The 21,137-nt window shown below is 45.5% G+C and overlaps 1 protein-coding gene across 4 annotated transcripts in view; it reads left to right on the top strand.

Annotated features, from left to right (window-relative positions):
* The window catches only part of ADGB (androglobin), a 633,675-nt gene that overhangs the window by 390,336 nt on the left and 222,202 nt on the right, over window positions 1-21,137 (top strand). For all 4 annotated transcript variants that reach the window (XM_033939743.1, XM_033939744.1, XM_033939742.1 and 1 more), the window contains one exon: window positions 18,569-18,739. In XM_033939743.1, the coding sequence (XP_033795634.1) occupies window positions 18,569-18,739 (171 nt within the window). The remainder of the gene's footprint in view (window positions 1-18,568; window positions 18,740-21,137) is intronic.

The following is a 21,137-nucleotide window of genomic DNA, read 5'->3' as shown; positions in this document are numbered from 1 at the left end:
GCCGCCGCTTCGCGGCGGCAAAGGAGAGTAAGTTCAACTAAAAAGAGAAACAACAGCAGCAGGTAAAATAAAAATACAATAAAATCTATTAAGAACAGTTAGAACAAATTAAAAGTGCTGTTATGTGCCAAGGTGAGCTGAGGTGTAGTTGAACAAACTTGAACAAACAGGAACAAAAGTTAAAAAAAGGTGAGAACTACAATATTCTGAGAAAAAGGTGACAGATAGGGGAAGAGCATTAGGAAGGGTTGCTGTGGGGAAAAACAGCATAGGCTCGCCTTTATAAGGGCACTTAGGTTTCAAAGGCATCCAAAAATGAGAATATTTTTAGCTTTGTTTTCAACTGATTTAGCGATGATTCTTCACGTAAATAGGTAGAGATAGATTTCCATAGAGTGGGTGCGGTCACTGTAAAAATGTTTGATCTCATAGTATTGATGTGCTTCAAAGACAGAAGATTCTGAGTCAAGGATCGAAGGATCTTAGAGAGGTTCTATGGAATAAGAAAACTGTCAATGAATTCAGGCTGGTTATTCTGTTGGGTTTTGAATGTTAGTAAAAGAATTTTATAGCTGATTCTGTATTCTACCGATAACCAGTGTGCTTTGTACAAGAGGGGAGTGACGTGGTCATAAGAACATAAGAATTGCCGCTGCTGGGTCAGAGCAGTGGTCCATCGTGCCTAGCAGTCCACTCTCGTGGTGGCCCTAGGTCAAAGACCAGTGACCTAACTGAGACCAACCCTATCTGCGTTTGTTCCAGTTCAGCAGGAACTTGTCTAATTTTGTCTTGAATCCCTGGAGGGTGTTTTCCCCTATAACAGCCTCCGGAAGAGCATTCCAGTTTCCACCACTCTCTGGGTGAAGAAGAACTTCCTTATGTTTGAATGGAATCTATCCCCTTTTAACTTTAGAGAGTGCCCTCTCGTTCTTCCTACCTTGGAGAGGGTGAACAACCTGTCCCTATCCACTAAGTCTATTCCCTTCAGTATCTTGAATGTTTCAATCATGTCCCCTCTCAGTCTCCTCTGTTCAAGGGAGAAGAGGCCCAGTTTCTCTAACCTCTCGCAGTACGGCAACTTCTCCCAGCCCCTTAACCATTATAGTTGCTCTTCTCTGGACCCTTTCGTGTCCTTCTTCATGTACTGCGACCAGTGCTGGACGCAGTATTCCAGGTGGGGAGTACCATGGCCCGGTACAGCAGCATGATAACCTTTTCCAATCTGTTCGTGATCCCCTTCTTAATCATTCCTAGCATTCTGTTCGCCCTTTTTGCCACCGCCGCACATTGCGCGAAGGCTTCATCGACTTGTCAACCAGTACTCCCAAGTCTCTTTCCTGGGGGGGGGGGGGTCTCTCCGAGTACTGTACCAGACATCCTGTATTCGTGTATAAGATTTTTGTTACCGACATGCATCACCTTACACTTAACCACGTTAAACCTCATTTGCCATGTCGCAACCCATTTCTCGAGCGTGTTTATGTCCCGTTGCAGGTCTTTGCAATCCTTCTGCATCTTCACTACTCTGAATAGCTTCATATCGTCCGCAAATGTAAACACCTCGCTCGTTGTACCAATTTCCAGGTCGTTTATAAATATGTTGAAGAGCACGGGTCCAAGCACCAAACCTTGCGGTACTCCACTCGGGACACTCTTCCAGTCCCAGTATTGTCCATTTACCCCCACTCTCTGTTTCCTATCCGCCAACCAGTTTTTTATCTACATGAGTATTTCACCCTCGATTCCATGGTTCACAATTTTTCGAAGTAGTCTTTCATGTGGGATCTTGTCGAACGCCTTCTGAAAATCCAGATATATAATGTCGACCAGCTCGCCCTTGTCTATCTGCCTGTTTACTCCCTCGAAGAAGTGCAGAAAGTTCGTCAAGCAAGATCTTCCCTTGCTGAAGCTGTGCTGGCTGGTCCTCATCAGATTGTGTCTATCAAGGTGATCAATGATGCGGGCATTTATCAGCGCCTCTACCATCTTTCCTGGTACCAAGGTCAGACTCACTGGTCTGTAGTTTCCCGGATCTCCCCTCAAACCTTTTTTGAAGATCGACGTAACATTCGCACAGTCTTCTGGAATCCTTCCCGATTTGATCGACAGATTGGCAATTAGTTAAAGCAGTTCAGCTATAGCCTCTTTCATTTCCTTGATTACCCTCGGATGGATGCCATCCGATCCCAGGAATTTATCATTTTTAAGCCTATCAATCTGCCTGCATACCTCTTCTAGACTGACTGGTCTTATTTTTTTGTATTGAATATAATTTTTATTGCAGTATTCTGTACTATCTGGTCATTTTATTTCCTTTTTTATTATGCCTCTATAGAGGGCATTACCGTAGTCTATGCAAGAAATCACCAGAGAGAGAATCAACGTGTTTAAAGAAGAAGGTTCAAGCAATGTAGAAAGAGATCGCATCATTCGTTAGTGGTAGAAACAGTGCTGGACCACTGTACTGATGTGAAGGTGATAATTGAATTTGTTATCGAAGGTAACTCCTTACAATTTTACAGATGATACCACTTTGATGAATAAAGATTTTAATTTTAGAGGAGCCTGTAGGAACAATCCCTCTTTGATGGGAAAAATCATTAGTTTGGACTTTTCAATGTTTAGGGATAACATGTTAGAATCTAGCCATGACTTAATCTTTTCCAATTTTAGGTTTATAGTTGTTACCTCATCTGAGTTGTTTAGATCAATAGGATGAATTAGTTGGACATCATCCGTATAAGCGAACATTGTGAAACCAATAGATTGACCTAGAGTTAACAGATAATAAAAAGTAAAGGTGATAGGATCGAACCCTATGAAATGCCATATTCAGTCTTAAAAGGATCTTAGGTTGTTGCATTAAAGGCTACTTTTGAGGACCATTCTGTAAAAAAGGATGAGAACCTATCCATAACCTGGTCTGTGATACCGATTTCACTGAGACACAACAGAAGCAGCTTGTGATCTATCGTGTCAAATGCTGAGGAAAGGTCTAAGGAAATAAGAAGAACTGACTGGTGGTGATCAAGATGATAAAGTATTTTTGTGGTCAGGCCGATGAGTGAGAGTTCTGTGGAATGGTGTTAACGGAATCCGGTTTGATTTGGGTGCAAAACTTTGGTTTTTTCCATGAAATCTGAAATTTGGCAGAAAATGATTTTCTCAGTAAGCTTTGCTAGGAAAGGGATATTTGCAATGGGTCAGTAATTTGACACTTCTTGTACGCTGATTTTGTGATCTTTGATTATGGGGTAAATGATTGCCTCTTTCCATGTTTTAGGTAATGATCCTGAGGATAGACTTGTACAGACCAGATCTAGGATGTCCGGGCCAAAGATTGAGAAGAAGCGCTTCAGGAGGAACGGTGGAATAACTTCTGAGCTGATTCCTTTTATGTTTAGCGAGTTCAGACATCTCTGGATGTCCTGAAGAGTCGATAGGGTAAATTTTGAGCATTTAGAAAAGGGAAGGTTTGTGGACACAGTCAAAGCAGTTGAATCTCCCAAGATGCAAGAGGAGGAATTACTGCTAATGCTGTTTGCCTGTAAGATAGAACTTTTGATTATTTGGATTTTGTTGATAAAGTGGGTGTATATGGCTTGAGTTGAGGGTAGTTGGACAGTCATGTTGGTTTCTTTCTTTTATGTGGTAAGTGATTTTGTTATAGCACATAAGGCGGCAGTGTTTTTAGCCTTTTTTATTTGTTTAGAATAGTATTCTTTTTATCCCAGGACAAGCAGGCAGCATATTCTTGACTGATGGGTGACGGCACCGACGGAGCCCCGGTACGGACACTTTTAGAGTGATTGCACTCTAAGAACTTGGAAAGTTCTAGAGGCCGCACCGCGCGTGCGCGAGTGCCTTCCCGCCCGACACAGGCGCGCGGTCCCCAGTTTCTTAGTTTCCGCGGAGCTAAGAAGACGTGTGTTCAACGGCTGTTGAACAATTTTTGAATTTTTGCCTTCCACGCTCGCGTAAACCCTTTGGGAAAGATCTTTTCCCTCATTTTTTCTTTTATTTCTTTTATTTAAAAAAAAAAAAAAAAAATTCTATTAGTAATTTTTTTTTCCTTTTCTTTCGGTTTCGCCCCGGCGGGGCCTATTGCCACTATCGAAGCCTCGGGCTTCGATTTGGCTGAAGCCGTTTTTCCATTCATGCCCCCTCAACCCGGGTTTAAAAAGTGCCAGCGGTGCGCTCGGCCAATTTCACTGACAGACCCACATAACTGGTGTCTGCAGTGTCTTGGTCCGGATCATCGAGCGTCAACTTGTACCCGCTGCGCATCGTTAAAGAAAAGGACTCTGAAAAACCGCCAGATCCAACAGCGGTTGCTTTTCGGTGCCGAGATGTCCGACTCCGCTACACCGGCACCGACATCGGTTCCATCGCAGTCGGCACCTTCTTCGTCAACACCGCGCGACACCGCGCCGGCGTCGCACCCTCCAGGTAAGCCGGCTAAGAAGCCTTCCCCGCTGGAGCGTCCTCCGGTCTCCACTGCAGTGAGCCCAATCCTGCCGACCGTGAAACGCCAGTGGAAGCGCTCCGCTCCGATTGAAGTTAGCCCTTCGACATCGGGTTCTTCTTCGGAGTGTAAAGCGGCACCTAAGGTACCGCAGAAGAAAAAAGCGGTACCGGTGCCTTCCTTAGATGAGTGCATTGCCGCCGTCTTGCAGGTTCAGCTCCGGGAACAACTCCAAAAGCTAATCCCTGCTATTTTAACCCCGATCCTTCCAGAACCGGTCCGGTCTGAGCCACCGATACCGATAGTGGAGCAACCTTCTATTCTTGTGTCCACTCCCTCGGTGCCGGTGCACTCGGCCTCATCGACATCGATGCCACTTCTTGCACCGGAACCGAGACATCAGTCGGTACAGACTTCGGCACCGGTGCAACAAGTGACATCTCCCGGTACCGTGTCGATGAGATCGGGTAAGTCGGTACGCAAATCCCGACATTTGGAACCTTCGACTCCAGAGTCCCGGGATCGTACATCTCATGTAAGAGACCCTGATCTGTGGGGAGACTCTGAAGAACCATTCCTTTCTGAAGGTGAATGTTCTTCTGAAGAAGAGGATTCTGCGTTGCCTGATCCTTCTTCAGGACAGGAATCCACATCTTTTACTTCTTTTTTGAAAAATATGTGTGACTCCATGTCTATTCTTTTGGAGGCTGAGTCTAAAAAATCTAAAGCTTTTTTGGATGCACTTGATTTTGACCAGCCTCCTAAGGAATTCCTGAAGCTCCCTCTGCACGATATATTACGGGAGACATTCTATAAGAATTTGGAGACTCCTCTAACAATTCCTGGAGCTCCCCGTAAGCTTGATTCCTTGTACAAGGTGATTCCTTTTTTTTTTTTTTTTTTTTTTTTTACCCTGAAAAAATCTTCAGGAGCTAGTGTGTATGCTTCTGTACCTCCTGGCAGAGAGGGTAAGGCAATTGGCAAATTTGGTAAGAGGCTTTACCAAAATGCAATGTTGGCCAATAGATCTGGCAACTATGCATTCCATTTTTCTTTTTATCTCAAACACCTACTTACCACCTTGGCCTCTTTTGAAAAGTACCTTCCCCAACGAAAACAGCAGGCTTTTCATCAATGCTCTTCTTCGCTATTTCAGCTGCGAAAATTTATGGTTAGATCTATCTATGATACCTTTGAGCTAACCTCAAGAGCTACAGCTATGTCTGTAGCTATGCGTAGACTTGCCTGGCTTCGGGTATCCGAACTTGATGTTAACCATCAAGATCGGTTAGCCAATGCACCATGCCTGGGGGATGAGCTTTTTGGGGATTCCATGGACTCGACTACTCAAAAGCTCTCAGCTCATGAGACACGTTGGGATACTCTGCTCAAAAATAAAAAGAAGCCTCCTACTACAAGGCCTTTCAGACAGCAGTCGGCTTATCAGCGCCGCTATGCAGCTAGACCATTGCAGACACCTTCCCAACCACCTAGACGTCAACGTCAACCACAACGTCAACCTCCCAGGCCTCAACAACAACAACAGCCTGTGAAGCCACCTCCACAACCAAAGTCACAACCCTTTTGACTTAGTTCTCCAAAGCATAGCCAGCGTTCAAATTTCCACCCACCTTCCTCAACCTATATAGGTGGTCGTTTATCTCTTTTCCTCAGCCGATGGAAAATCATCACATCGGACCAATGGGTCCTCAACATCATCCATCACGGCTACTCTCTCAACTTTCAAACTCTGCCGGCTCTAAGTCCACCAAAAGAGTCTGCTTTGAACTCCCCTCAATCTGTCCTTCTAGTTCAAGAAGTTCAATCTCTCCTTCGCTTAAATGCAATAGAGGAAGTTCCTCCAGATCAGCAGGGGCAGGGGTTCTACTCCTGTTATTTTCTAGTCCCCAAAAAAACAGGAGATCTAAGACCCATTCTAGATCTTCGAGATCTCAACAAATGTTTGGTAAAAGAAAAATTCAAAATGCTTTCTTTAGCCACTCTGTACCCTCTTCTCAATCAAAACGACTGGATATGCTCCCTCGATCTCAAAGAAGCTTACACTCACATTCCGGTCAATCTGACCTCCAGGAAATATCTTCGTTTCATGATCAATCATCATCATTACCAATACAAGGTACTACCCTTCGGTCTTGCCTCCTCTCCAAGAGTGTTCACCAAATGTCTCATTGTGGTGGCAGCTTTTCTTCGCTCTCACCATCTCCAGGTCTTTCCTTACCTAGACGACTGGTTGATCAAAGCTGCCTCATCTCAGTCAGTTCTTCTGGCCACGAATCAAACCATCCTCTCTCTTCAAATCCTGGGATTCGAGATCAATCTTCCAAAATCTCACCTCATCCCCACTCAAAGACTTCAGTTCATTGGGGCAATACTGGACACAATCCTCATGAGATCATTCCTTCCATCCAATCGTCTTCAGACCCTCCAATTTCTCTGTCAGCAGGTACTGTCTCAAAGTTCCATATCTGCCAAACAAATGATGATTCTTTTGGGTCACATGGCCTCCACAGTTCACGTCACTCCCCTTGCGCGTCTTCACCTGCGCACTCCCCAATGGACCTTAGCCAACCAGTGGTCCCAGGTGACAGATCCTTGCTCACGACACATATCTGTGACATCATCACTTCGTCGATCTCTGCAATGGTGGTTGATATCCTCAAATCTATCCAGAGGTCTTCTATTTCATCTGCCTCAGCATCAGCTTGTCATCACCACCGATGCATCCCCTTATGCTTGGGGAGCTCATTTGGACGAGTTTCAAACTCAAGGGTTTTGGACACCTCAGGAAATGAAACATCACATCAATTTCCTGGAACTCAGGGCAATGTTTTATGCCCTCAAAGCATTTCAGCATCTTCTCTTTCCTCAGGTACTTCTACTTTGCACAGACAATCAGGTTGCGATGTATTACATCAACAAACAAGGTGGGACAGGCTCTCGCCTATTATGCCAGGAAGCCCAGAGAATCTGGACTTGGGCCACAGATCACCACTTGTTCCTGAAAGCGATCTACATCCAGGGGGAGCAGAACTCATTAGCGGACAAACTCAGCAGAGTTTTACAACCACACGAATGGACTCTCGATCCATCGACCTTGCAGTCCATCTTCGACCAGTGGGGCACTCCTCAAGTGGACCTCTTTGCAGCTTCTCACAATCACCAACTGCCCAGCTTCTGCTCCAGACTCTACACTCCTCACCGTCTGGCAGCGGATGCATTCCTCCTGGATTGGTCCAATCTGTTCCTGTATGCTTTCCCTCCACTTCCACTCATGTTACGCACGTTGTTCAAGCTCAAGAGGGACAGAGCCACCATGATTCTAATCGCTCCAAGATGGCCCAGGCAGCATTGGTTCTCCCTTCTACTTCAACTCAGTTCCAGGGATCCTTTTCTGCTTCCAATATTTCCTTCTCTGCTTACACAGCAACAGGAGACCCTTTTACATCCCAACCTCCAGTCTCTACACCTGACAGCTTGGTATCTCTCGGGCTGACTTCACATGATTCTCTACTGTCTCAGCCCGTTCGTTCTGTCCTGAATGCCTCCAGGAAACCGACCACTCTTCAGTGTTACCATCAGAAGTGGACAAGATTTTCTTCTTGGTGTCTTCTTCATCATCATAATCCCACATCTCTTTCAGTAGAGTCATTGTTGGATTACCTACTTTTTCTGTCTGACTCTGGCCTCAAATCTACCTCCATCAGAGTTCATCTCAGTGCTATTGCGGCTTTTCATGAGCCAGTCCATGGAAAGCTCCTTTCAGCTCATCCCCTGGTCACCAGATTCATGCAAGGTCTTTTTAATTTAAAACCTCCTATTAAAGCTCCTCCTGTGGTCTGGGATCTTAATGTGGTTCTATCCGCTTTAATGAAGCCTCCATTTGAACCTTTGGCGAATGCCTCTTTCAAGTTCCTCACTTGGAAGGTACTTTTCCTTATTGCTCTCACCTCTGCCAGGAGGGTCAGTGAGCTCCATGCACTAGTTTCTGACCCACCTTTCACAGTCTTTCATCATGATAAGGTGGTTCTGCGTACACATCCAAAGTTTCTTCCTAAGGTTGTCTCTGAATTCCATCTCAATCAATCCATTGTTCTGCCTGTCTTCTTTCCGAGGCCTCACTCGCATTCTGGTGAGCAGGCTCTACATACTTTGGACTGTAAGCGGGCTTTGGCTTACTATTTAGACCGTACTAAGCCCCACAGATCATCCCCTCAACTCTTTCTGTCCTTTGATCCGAATAAATTAGGACATCCGGTTTCTAAACGTACGTTGTCCAATTGGCTTGCAGCGTGCATTTCATTCTGTTATGCTCAGACCGGACTGACTCTGGAAGGTTCTGTCACGGCCCATAGAGTCCGAGCTATGGCAGCATCTGTAGCTTTCCTCCGGTCCACTCCTATTGAGGAAATCTGCAAGGCTGCCACTTGGTCCTCAGTTCATACTTTTACATCTCATTATTGTCTGGACGCTTTCTCCAGACGGGATGGACACTTCGGCCAATCTGTTTTACAAAATTTGTTTTCCTAATGGCCAACCTTCCCACCATCCCTCTTTTTGTTAGCTTGGAGGTCACCCATCAGTCAAGAATATGCTGCCTGCTTGTCCTGGGATAAAGCACAGTTACTTACCGTAACAGGTGTTATCCAGGGACAGCAGGCAGATATTCTTGCGTCCCACCCACCTCCCCGGGTTGGCTTCTTAGCTGGCTTATCATAACTGGGGACCGCGCGCCTGTGTCGGGCGGGAAGGCACTCGCGCACGCGCGGTGCGGCCTCTAGAACTTTCCAAGTTTTTAGAGTGCAATCACTCTAAAAGTGTCCGTACCGGGGCTCCGTCGGTGCCGTCACCCATCAGTCAAGAATATCTGCCTGCTGTCCCTGGATAACACCTGTTACGGTAAGTAACTGTGCTTTTTAGCTCTATTGATTTCGGATTTATAATAGGTGGCCTGTTCTTTAAATTTTTTCAGATTGGATAATGCTTTATTATTCCACCATTTTCTCTCAAGAGAGCGTAATTGTTTTTTATTGAGGGTTAGGTTCTACGTATACCAAGGGTTTTTTAATTTACGTACGGAGATGGTATAAGTGACGATAGGTGCCAAAGTGTCTAAAAGGTTAGAAGCCTTCCAAGAGTCAATTTTTCATCAATGGAGGATCCTGACATTACCTCTAGTTTGGATTCAAAGTTGGAAATGATGGATGCAGCATCTAGCTTAGAGTATTCACGAGAAGTTACTATCTTGGGACTAAGTTTTAGAGATGGAATCTTGGTAAGCTGAGAGAAGGAAATAAAGAAATGATCAGACCAGGGAATTTTTTTAATGGCTGCTACCTGGAAACGGTTACCATGTGATGCTGGCACAAGTACCATATCAAGGGTATGCCCTGCAGTATGCATTGGACTAGTTAACAGAGGTAGGAAATTCAAATCTTTCAGAAGGGTAAGGAGCTCGGAGGTGGCTGTGTTATTAAGATCATCAAAATGTATATTAAAATCACCTAGGATGATTGGGTTAGGGGAGGAAATGGAGAACTCAAAGATAGTAGATTGGAAATGTGTAAAGGTTTGACTACTAATGGGAGGCATAAGGCAGAGTAGTAAGTAGTCTGAGGAGGGGTTGACTTTTAGTTTAAACTGGATGAATTCCAGGAAGCTGTTACCAGGAGAGTACACTTCTCCCTCGGTATTCGCGGGGTTCAGGTGTAGGGCTGGACCGCGAAAAGTGAAAAACCATGAATAACTTTTTGGCCGGCTCTGATCCACCCCCGCTTCCCTCCTGCATCCCTGGAACCTTACCTAGTGGTCTAGCAGTGAAGCAGGGCAGGAACGATCTTCCTATGCTCCTGCCCTGTGCAGAGCCGTCACCAAAATGGCTGCCATGAGTTCCCGTTGTAGTTAATCCAGGTCACTAGTATCTGGCCAAGGAGTAGCAATATTCCATGCTACCGATACAGGGCAAGTAATGGTTTCCCCCATGTCTTTCTCAATAACAGACTATCGACTTTTCCTCCAGGAACTTGTTCAAACCTTTCTTAAAATCAGCTACGCTATCCACTCTTACCACATCCTCTGGCAACAGATTCCAGAGCTTAACTATTCTCCGAGTGAAAAAAAAATTTCCTCCAATTGGTTTTAAAAGTATTTCCCTGTAACTTCATCGATTGTCCCCTTGTCTTTGTAATTTTTAATGGGGTGAAAAATTGATCCGCTTGTACCCGTTCTACTCCACTCAGGATTTTGTAGACTTCAATCATATCTCCCCTCAGCCATCTCTTTTCCAAGCTGAAGAGCCCTAACCATTTTAGTCTTTCCTCATACGAGAGGCGTTCCATCCCCTTTACATTCTTGTTCGCACCTCTTTGAATCTTTTCTAGCGCCACTATATCTTTCTTGAGATAAGGTGACCAGAATTGAACGCAATACTCCAGATGAGGTCGCACCATGGAGCGATACAGGGGCATTATAAAATTCTTAGTCTTGTTAGCCATCCCTTTTTTAATAATTCCTAGCATCCTATTTGCTTTTTTGGTCGCTGCCACACATTGTGCGGAAGATTTCATCATATTGTCTATGTTGACACCTAGATCCTTTTCTTGGGTGCTAATCTGCAAGGTGTACCCTAGCATCCAGTAACTGTGATTCAGGTTATTCTTCCCAATGTACATCACTTTGTATTTGTCCACATTAAATTTCATCTGCCATATGGACCACCTCCTTTTTTGCCTATCCGGTGGTTGTACTGATAAGAGAAGCCCGGAGGACATGAGTACACAAGATAGCTTTCTTCAACCTCTGCTAGCCAAGTTTCTGTAATACAAAGTACATCAAATTTTTTTTTTTTTTTTGCATTATTGAATCACGCAGCAGATGGTGTTTAGATTTCAATGATCGAGCATTAATGAGACCAAAATTAAGGACGTCTTACTGCAAAGTAGAAAAGTTGTTTGAAGGAAGTGGAAGATTAAATTAGCTTTCTGAGAGACCGAAGGAAAGGCAGATTGGCAAAAGGGGGAGTGGCAGTGGCCCCAGTGCATAGGAATTTGAAAATTAGAGGGAGGCATGTTAGTAGTGAAAATATCCAGTAATAGCAGTACTGGAACAAATAAGTTTGAAAGAAATCGCATGAGAAAAAACCCTATAAAAGGGGGCCAGATAGGGGCGCACTTAGGAGGCACACGAAGGAGTGTACTAAGGAGTGTTTCAAGCTCCTTATGCACGCTCCTTTGGGTCCTCTGCTGTGGCAGTGAGTCTCATGGGACTGCCAGGGGGTTTTCCCTCTGAATTTGTTGCAAGGCGTATCTTCAAGCAGCCGGGGGTCCTGCTTCTGCCCCGGGGATCTCGGGAGGGGGGGTTCCCTCTGCATCTACTCTTGTTTGGACCCCCTCAGTGCCAGTTTCGTTCCCGTCTCCTCTCTTGTCCAAGCGGCCGAGGGTCTCTTGGGATGATGATTTTGGTTATCTATATGTCCACCTTGAAGCTTTTCCATCTCTCCCCCTTTAAAATGCCTGCATACATATGCAGATGACATCTTCGTCCTTCTCGAGATAGGTTTGAATCTTACTAACCTCACCAAGAATATTATAGAATGCATAACGAAACTTCAATCTTGGTCCCTTACTGTACAAATGAAGCTAAATGAGTCCAAAACAAAACTACTGTGGCTTGGTCCAAAGTTAAATCAGCTACCTCCATTCATTCCACTGCCTTCTGGACCTTCACTGCAGATTGAATTCTCAAGCAAAGTTTTGGGCGTCATTATAGACCCAACACTTTCATTTAATGATCGTCTTAACTCTCTAGTACAGGGGTGGGAAACGAGGGCCACAATCCATTCAGGTTTTTAGGAGTTCCCCAATGAATATGCATGAGATTCATTTGCATACAATAGGAGGCAATGCATGTAAATAGATCTCATGCATACTCATTGGGGAAATCCTGAAAACATGACTGTATTGTGGCCCTCATTGCCCACCCCTGCTCTAGTAAAAAAAAAAATAAAAATGCATTTTTAGCCTCCATATGTTGAAAGTGAGATCCTGTTTCCACCAAAAACATTTTGCTGTCCTTGTTCAATCAATCATTCTTTCAAGGCTGGACTACTGCAACTCAGTCTATTTAAGTCTGACCAAGAAAAGTCTTCAAAGACTTCAGCAGATCAAGAATACTGCAGCTAGGCAAATTTGACCATTTTTCGCTGCTCTTGATACAACTCCACTGGCTCCCAGTAATTTCCATGGTCTACTTTAAATGTGCCTGCCTAACTTTCAAGATCATCCTTGGCATTCTTCACCCTTTAATTCCTCTATCTTGGAATACTGCAAGACCTGACATCACCAGATCTATCCAAAAGCTCAAATTATCTTTCCCCTCACTAAAAGACGTTACCTACATTGGAAAACTAGGGAAATCTCTTCTCTTCAAAACTACAGAGCTCTGGAATAATTTCCCTGCCCAGCCCCTGCAACCGGGACTCTTTCTAGCAATTCCGTAGACACCTGGAAACTTGGCTATTTTCAAAAATGTAAACCTGAGCTATTTCCAACTATTCCATAGACACCTGAAAACTTGGCTATTTTCAAAAATGTAAATTTCCGTTCCCCCTACCACCATCTTCCCTTTTAATTTTTGTAAACCGTGTTGAGCTCTATATTTATAGAGAAGATGCAGTATATAAGCTTAAGGTTTAGTTTAGTTATGAAGAGTAGTTTTCTCTTGAGGAGGACCTGGACTTTTTGGGAGACCTCCAGGATCCTCTCAGGGGGATGGATGCCATTAGTGGTGGCTTTGCACTTCCGTCTGCTGGCGAAGATGCGTCAGTACGCATTTTTCAGTTGGAAGAGCTCCAGGAGCTTATTCTTCAGATCTCCTCAGTGTTGTGCTTTGAGGAAGATGCGAAGGAGCCCCTGTGTGTCGTGAACTCTCTGCTTCGGTGGATCTGCTGTGCATCCCACTCTTTTCCTGTGCATCAGGATATTCATGATATTGTCTTTGCGCAGTGGAAAGTGCCGGAGGCGCCCTTTCATTTTGCGCACTCTATGGCTCATTCCGGAGGGGGATAGAGATACCTTGAAGTTGCTGGTGGTGGACACGGTGGTCTCGGCTATTGTGAAATGGCATACGGTGCCCATTGAGGGCAGCTCAGCCTTAAGAGACTCTGAGGAGCGTAGATTAGAGACCCTTCTTAAGCAGAATTTTGATGTCTCTGCCTTAGTGGTCCAGGCAGCAATGTGTGGAGGTCTGGTAGCTCGGGCCTGTTTTCGGTGGGCCAAGCATGTCCTTGACCATGAGTCTGATGACTGGGGGCCTCTTATCTCTTTGATGGCATGTATGACCTGTTGCGAGTGTTGGCCAAGTCCATGGCTCTTGGGGTGGCCGCTCATCGTACCTTGTGGTTTCGGGCTTGGTCAGCGGATGCAGCATCTAAGGAGCTGACCAAATTTCCCTTTCAGGGGTCTTGTTTAGCGAGGATTTGGACAAGTTGGTTGAAACCTTCACGGACTCTAAGGTTCCTCGTCTTCCTGAAGACCGTGCTCGCCTGTGTGGAGGCCATTGCTTGGGGGCTTTTATGTGATTTCTGCAGGTATCGCCCTGGTCAAGGGGCTGCTTCTTCTCCAGCCTCTGGGGTTTCTCGGGGCTATTTCTTTGAGCACATGCAATCCTTTCAGGGGGCCCCATCGGGGGGGACGTCGTGATTCCTTCACCAGCTCCTCCGCCGCCTGTCCCGCCCAATGACTCCTTGTCGGAGCCTCCCTTGGTTCTGGTGGGTGCTCGATTACAAGATTTTTACCATGGATGGGCCGCGATCTCTATGGATCAGTGAGTCCTGGATGTGATTTGGGACGGATATGCTCTGGTGTTTTCCCGCTCCTTGCCAGATTCTTTTCTTGCTTCTCCTTGTCAGGCGGTATGGAAGAAGCGGGTTTTTCACCAGACACTTCAAAGATTGCTAGATCTCAAAGCAGTGGTGCTAGTGCCTCTGCAGGAGTGGGGCACAGGCAGGTATTCGATTTATGTCATGGTACCAAAGAAAAAGGGGGCTTTTCGGCCTATCTTAGATTTGAAGTGGGTCAACAGGGATCTGCAGGTTCCGTCTTTTCGCATGGAGACCCTGAGATCTGTCATTCTGGCTGTTCAGCTGGGGGGTATTTCTGACCTCTCTTGATCTGACGGAGGCATACTTGCATGTTCTGATTTGCGCCTCCCATCTGCAGTTCCTTCGTGTTGCAATCTTGGGACGGCCCTACCAGTTTTGTGCACTTCTTTTGGTATGTCCACGGCTCCACGGACATTCACCAAGATTATTGTGGTCATGGCAGTGGCCTTGCACAAGGAGGGCATTCTGGTTCATTACTATCTGGACGGCTGGTTGAGCTGAGCAAAGTCATTTCAGTAGAGCTCCTGAGTTACGGCTCGGGTTGTGGAGTTCCTGCAGTCACTGGGATGGCTAGTCAACCTGTCCAAGAGCTGGTTGGCTCCATCTCAGTGCTTGGAATACTTTGGGGTTCTTTTCAACACCAGCTTGGGGAAGATCTTCTTGCCAGAAGCCAGAGTGTTCAAGTTGCAGTGGCAGGTTTGCTTTCTGCTGGCATCCCGGTGTCCTCGAGCTCAGAGTTTTCTCCAGGTCTTGGGGTCGATGGCAGCTTCCCTGGACATGGTTTGGTGTTCTTGAGCTCACATGCATCCACTTCAGCATGCTCTGTTTCAGCGATGGTCATCCCAGGTGCACAATATGGACTCTCCCGTTCTTCTTCGGGGGGGGGGGGGTTAGTTCATCACATTCTCCTTTGGTGGCTACAGTCTTACAATCTGATGCAAGGAGTGAGTCTGGATCAGCCCCAGTGGACAGTGCCTCTCATGGACGCCAGTCCCCTCGGTGGGGGAGCTCAGTGTCTCAGTCGCTCTGCTTAGGGCAGCTGGTCTCCGGAGGAGGCATCTTAGTTGATCGATGTTCTGGAGACCAGAGCCATCTGGCTGGCGTTGCTAGCATTTCAGATGTTGTTGAAGGGCAAGTCTGTTCATGTTCTCTTAGACAGTGCCATGGTGTTGGCTTATGTCAATCATCATGGGGGAACCAAGAGTCATCTGGTGGTGCAGGAGGCAGCTCTGCTCATGGACTGGGCAGAGACTCATCTTCTGGTCATCTCGGCTTCCCACAAAACAGGAGTGGAGAATGTTCAGGCGGACTTCCTAAGTCATCATGTGCTAAATCCTGGAGAGTGGTGTCTCAGTCCCATGGCCTTCGAGTTGGTTGTGTAGACTTTGGGTCGGCCGGTCATGGACCTTATGGCCACGAGTTTCAATGCCAAAGCACCTGGGTTCTTCAGTCAGCACATGGATGTTCAGGCCGAGGGGCTGGATGCTTTGATATAGCCTTGGCCGAAAGCGGGCCTCCTCTACGTGTTTCCTCCATGGCCAATGGTGGGCAGAGTTCTTTTTCGCATTACTCGACACTCCAATCATGTGATCTTGGTGACCCTAAACTGGCCCTGATGCCCATGGTATTCTGATCTAGTTTGTCATCTTGCAGCAGATTCTCTTCCACTGCCCCTCTCGTCTGACCTGTTGACTCAGGGTCCCATTCCAATGTTCGATCCGGGTCCCTTTTGTTTTACAGCTTGGCTCTTGAGAGGGAATGCCTAGGTAAGAAAGGTTATTCAGATAAAGTTATCTCCACTCTCTTGGGGTCCAGGAGACTTTCCACTTCTCGGGCTTATGTGCGAGTTTGGCGTATATTTGAGGAGTGGTGTATGGTGCATGGGGTGGTTTCCTTTCACGCTTCTTTGCCTCACATCTTGGAGTTCTTGCAGGATGGCCTGGACAGGGGTCTGGGCTGGTCTTCTCTCCGGGTTCAACTTGTAGTTTTGTCTGCGTTTCGCGGTTTGCTGCAGGGTAAGTGTTTAACTTCTTTTCCAGACGTGGTTTGCTTTTTGAGGGCGGCCAAATTGCTTCGGCCTCCGGTGTGGCTTTTGGTTCTTGTTTGGGATCTCAATCTGATCCTGTCCATGCTTGTATTCCCTCCCTTTGAGCCCCTGAGTTCCTGCTCATTGAAGGACCTTACTCTCAAGGCGGTCTTCCTGGTGGCCATTACTTCTGGAAGACGTGTTTCGTGTTTCTGAGCTGCAGGCTTTCTCTTGTAGGCCTCCCTTCCTGGAGTTTTCTAGGGAGCAGGTTGTGCTGGGTACTGCTTTGGTACATCCCATCTCTGAAGCTGTACTGAAGGAGAAATTAAGTTCTTACCTGCTAATTTTCTTTCTTTTAGACTCTCCAAACCAGTACAGCACCCCGCCTTATCTGTCTGTCTGTCTGTCCTTACGGGTCTTTCGTGTGAAGAATATGATTTTTTTTGCGGGTTCTAGTATTTTTCTAGGGTCGGGAAGATCAAAAGAACTGTGTTGGTGTAGCTGACGAGCTGTGGGAACCTTACTGAAGGGGCTTTATATATGCATCTTCCAACAATATGTTCGTTGTTCCTATGTTTGTGTTGCTCCTGTTAAGAGCGTTGTTCCTATTATATTCAGCAATGTTTAGTTCTGCTTGGCTATTCGGCAGACTGAGGTATGAGAGGGAAGCATAGCTATTTCTACTACAGCCAAATGATTTTGTCTCAGACTGCACCTGCTGGTCATGATGAGCTATTACCCATCAGTGAAGCTGTGCCAGTCTGGAGAGTCTAAAAGAAAGAAAATTAGCAGATAAGAACCTAATTTCTCCTTACATACATGTTTAATAAAGAGGGGAAAAATCACTTTGTTCTTCAAAGCCACCTCATACACTTCACAGTATCCATCACATAAAGACATTTGCAGGTATTCAAATTTATCTCATCACATGAAGGCATTCACAAATAATTGCGCTTTCAACAATTGCTTAAAACCTAGTCTAACTACAGATAAGCAAAGAGCTCCTGGCAAAGCACTCCAAAGCTTCACACCCCCTACTGATAACATAGCGTCACCAGTCCTGGAGTGAGAAATTATCATCCTACTACCCAAACACAGTTTCATACTATTTTCCGACCTCAAACACCTAGGATGATAAATTTCTAAAATTCCTTGTAAAACAGTAGGAGATACGTGATACAGTATCTGATGTACTATCGACAGAATTTTATAGTGTATTCTTTGTTGGATTGGCTGCCAGTGTAGCTGCTTTACAATAGGTGTTACCAGTACAAGGCGTACCAGTAATTAACTTTGCTGCAGAATTAATGAGCAGCTGCAACGCACTCATCTTCATTTTTGCAAGCCCCAAGTACAATGCATTGCAGTAGCCTACCCTATTCAAAATTAGCGCTTGCACCACAATACGAAATCATAATTTTGAAGCATTGGTTTTAACCTGTACAACATTTGCAAATGCATATATCCTACCTGAATTGTCTTCAATATTTGTTTTCCATGGTCAGTGCACTGTCCAAACACCCCCAACACATTCATCGCCTTTTTAACCAACAGTCACTCTCCCATCACAGTTACATTCTCTGTCAAAACTATCTCGTGGATTTTTTATAATCATTACCTCTGTTTTGTTCACATTCAATTTGAGATCATGATTATCCATCCATTCCACAATCTTTTCCATATACCTTCTAATTCACATCCTTTTCTAGGTTTTCATTCTTATTACTGTTCTATCTCTGTTACTTTTGGTAAGCACTTATTCCCTATAACAAATATTTTCTAGCGATATGGTTTTCATGTGCATGCAAGCCTGCCCTTATTTGAGGAAGGCTCATGCACATGTATATCTCTTTCTGCACCTGCATTTTCTAAGTCTTTATTTCAACTACTCCTTCCCTCTCTTCCTTGTAATTTTCCTGCCTTCCCTATCCTTGTTAAGCAATCCAATTATTTATCCCCTGATGGTCCCATACAATTTTGTCTGATCTGAAGAAGGGTTACCTTCAAAAGCTAATAAAAAATGTATTGCTAGTCCAATATAAAAGGTATCATCTTATTTCTTTTATTTTTGTTTTATTTTTATATATTAAATAAAATAGTTCCTCTATTCTGTAAAAATGAAATATTTTGATAGTGCTGAATTAAACAAAAAGTTTGATTAGTTATCCTATATTTCCAGGAGAGCCACCGGTTTATAGAACAGTCTAAAACTATGCTGAAAGCTCTTGGAAATGTGATAAAAAGTTTCAGCAGTGAGAAGGAATTTGTAAGAGCTTTGGAGAATCTAGAGTTAATTCTGTGCCCTCCTCCCTTTCAAAAATCCACAGAGCTGACGGAAGAATACTTCAAGGTAAAAGCAAAGTTTGTGCTCTAAGATTTCAATCGAAGGGGGTGGGGGGTGATGGGGATGAGCATTGGGTGTATATGATCATAGGAATCAATCCTGTGTTTTTTTCTATAATTGATACTGCAATTACTCCTTGGGGAATTCTGTACAAACCGTGCAAGCATCTCTGCACATCGGCCAAACTTTTGGCATTAAGGTCTCTCCTCAGTCTCTCTCCCCCTCCCCTTCAAAGATAATGCAACAGGAGGAGGAAGAGAACCACTTTACACCAGGTCACTTCCTCTTCCTTTGCCAGCTTAGACCTAACTGTTCATATAAACCACTGGGCTTCAAGCAGGCCCACACTGTTAATCAAAAGCTGGGTCTAAGCCGGCAGAGGAGGAGAAAGTGACCTGATGAGCAGCAGTTGACTTCCTCCTCTTCCTGCCACATAATTTCTGCAGTGGAGAGGGAGAAAGCAACTGATGCCAGCTGAGTATGGCACAGGGAGTGTGTGGGGAGGGTTAAAGCAAGGTGAGTGAGCCATGGAGAGGAGGGAGAGGACAGAGCAAACTAAGTGTGCCATAAGAAGGGTAGGGAGGGATTGAGTAAGAAGTATGCAATGGGGAGGGTTAAGGGCAGAGCAAAGGTTAGTGTGCTATGAGGAGGGTGGGAAGAAAGGTACAGCAAAATAAGTGCCCTGGATAGGGTTACCAGATGTCTGGATTTTCCCGGACTTGTCCTCCTTTTAAAGACATGTCCAGGGGTCCGGACGGCTTTTCAAAACTCGGCACTTAGTCCAGTTTTGAAAAGCCTCCCTCAAAATTGCCATCGGGCAGGAGGGCAATGCAATGATGTCACGCGAATGCATGTGCGTGTGACGTCATCACGTCGCATGCACAGATGCCTTGCTTGACCAGAGCAGGCAGCAGGGGCTGGGCTAGGGTAGGACTGGGGGCGTGATGGGGCAGAGATGGGTGGAACTGGATGGACCTGAGGGGGCAGGTCTAAGGGGGTCCGGATTTCCGAACGGAAAATCTTAAAACCCTAGCCATGGGAAGGGGGGGCAGTGCAAGTTGAGTATGGCATGGAGAGGGTGGATGGGCAGAACAAGGCGAGTGTGTCATGGAAGGGAGACAGCAGAACAACTGAGCAAGCTGAGAGTGTGGAGATTTTTTGGGTACCAGGGCAGATAGTGTGCAACTGGTTTGGGGAGAGATCGTGCTTGAGAGGTACCATAGGTGATGGTGATGGGGGGAAGAAATAGTGATAACTGGGAAAAAGAATGAGAGCTGGGATATGTGCCTGGGTGGATGAAGAATGAGAAGAGGGAGATTTTGGGTGCAGACAGAATTAGAGGTCTTTCTGGAAGTTAGAGAGAGAATTGCAGCTGAAGTGAGAGATGGAACTGGAGATACTGGTGGCTGATATGAGAAATCCAGTGGGAATTTCAGGCCTTATGATGAGAAAATTCTGTGCAAAAAAATTTTTTAAAAACCCACTACAAATAAACAATGCAGAATTTTGCAAGGTTTTTAAAATATTGTTTGCAGAATTTTCAAACATTTTGTGTAGAATTCCCCCAAGAGTATGCAATTGCAGAGAGGAGGTAGAACACTAGATTTGACAAAAAATGAAAACACCAGAGGAAAAGAAATAATGGGTTGTTTTAAATAGCTTGAGGAATTGTCAGAGGTTTGGCATGTAGGATTCAATGCAAAAAAGAAGTTATATACAGTCAAACCTCGGTTTGCGAGTAACCCGGTTTGCAAGTGTTTTGCAAGACGAGCAAAACATTCTCGCAAAACTTGTCTCGCAAACCGAATGTTGACTGAATTTGCGAGCAACCCCCCCCCCCGAGAACCAGCATCGCTCCCCCCAGCTCGCAGCCCCCCTCCCCGCATGAACTGGCACCCCCTGCCCGAACAACTTGAACTTACTCCCATGTCTGGCACTGGCACGCAGCCCACAGGACGTGCCAGTGCCGCTTGAAGTTCTTCCTGCCTCTGCCAGGCCTTGAGCATGCATCTGCACCCCTCTGGAAACCCCACCAACTTACAAAGGGAAATATGCATGTAATTCATAGTGAGGCTGGTCAAAGACAGAAATGCAGCTTACCAGTTACTGAAGAGGCAACCTGCGAATCAGACAAAACAGATGGGCGGGAGTTCAGCCTCCAGAGGAGATTTACAAGAAGGAAGATTAGCAGAGGTAAGAAATCTAATCTTTCATTCTTGTACAATCCGTCTGGAGGCTGAACTCGAGGGACGTATCAAAGCAGTCCCAAATCTCAAGGGGGGTGCCCCGATGAGCCTGCCATGAGAACAGAAGCGCCAAAGGCCGAATCACCCTTAGCCACCACATCAAGCCGATAAAACCTGAAGGGAAGCCCACTTGGCCACCCGACAAATCTCCTCAAGCG

Source organism: Geotrypetes seraphini, chromosome 3 (genome assembly GCF_902459505.1).
Source record: "Geotrypetes seraphini chromosome 3, aGeoSer1.1, whole genome shotgun sequence".
NCBI lineage: Eukaryota > Metazoa > Chordata > Amphibia > Gymnophiona > Dermophiidae > Geotrypetes > Geotrypetes seraphini.
The sequence above is the reverse complement of the archived record's forward strand: the minus strand, read 5'-3'. Positions and strand labels throughout refer to the sequence as shown.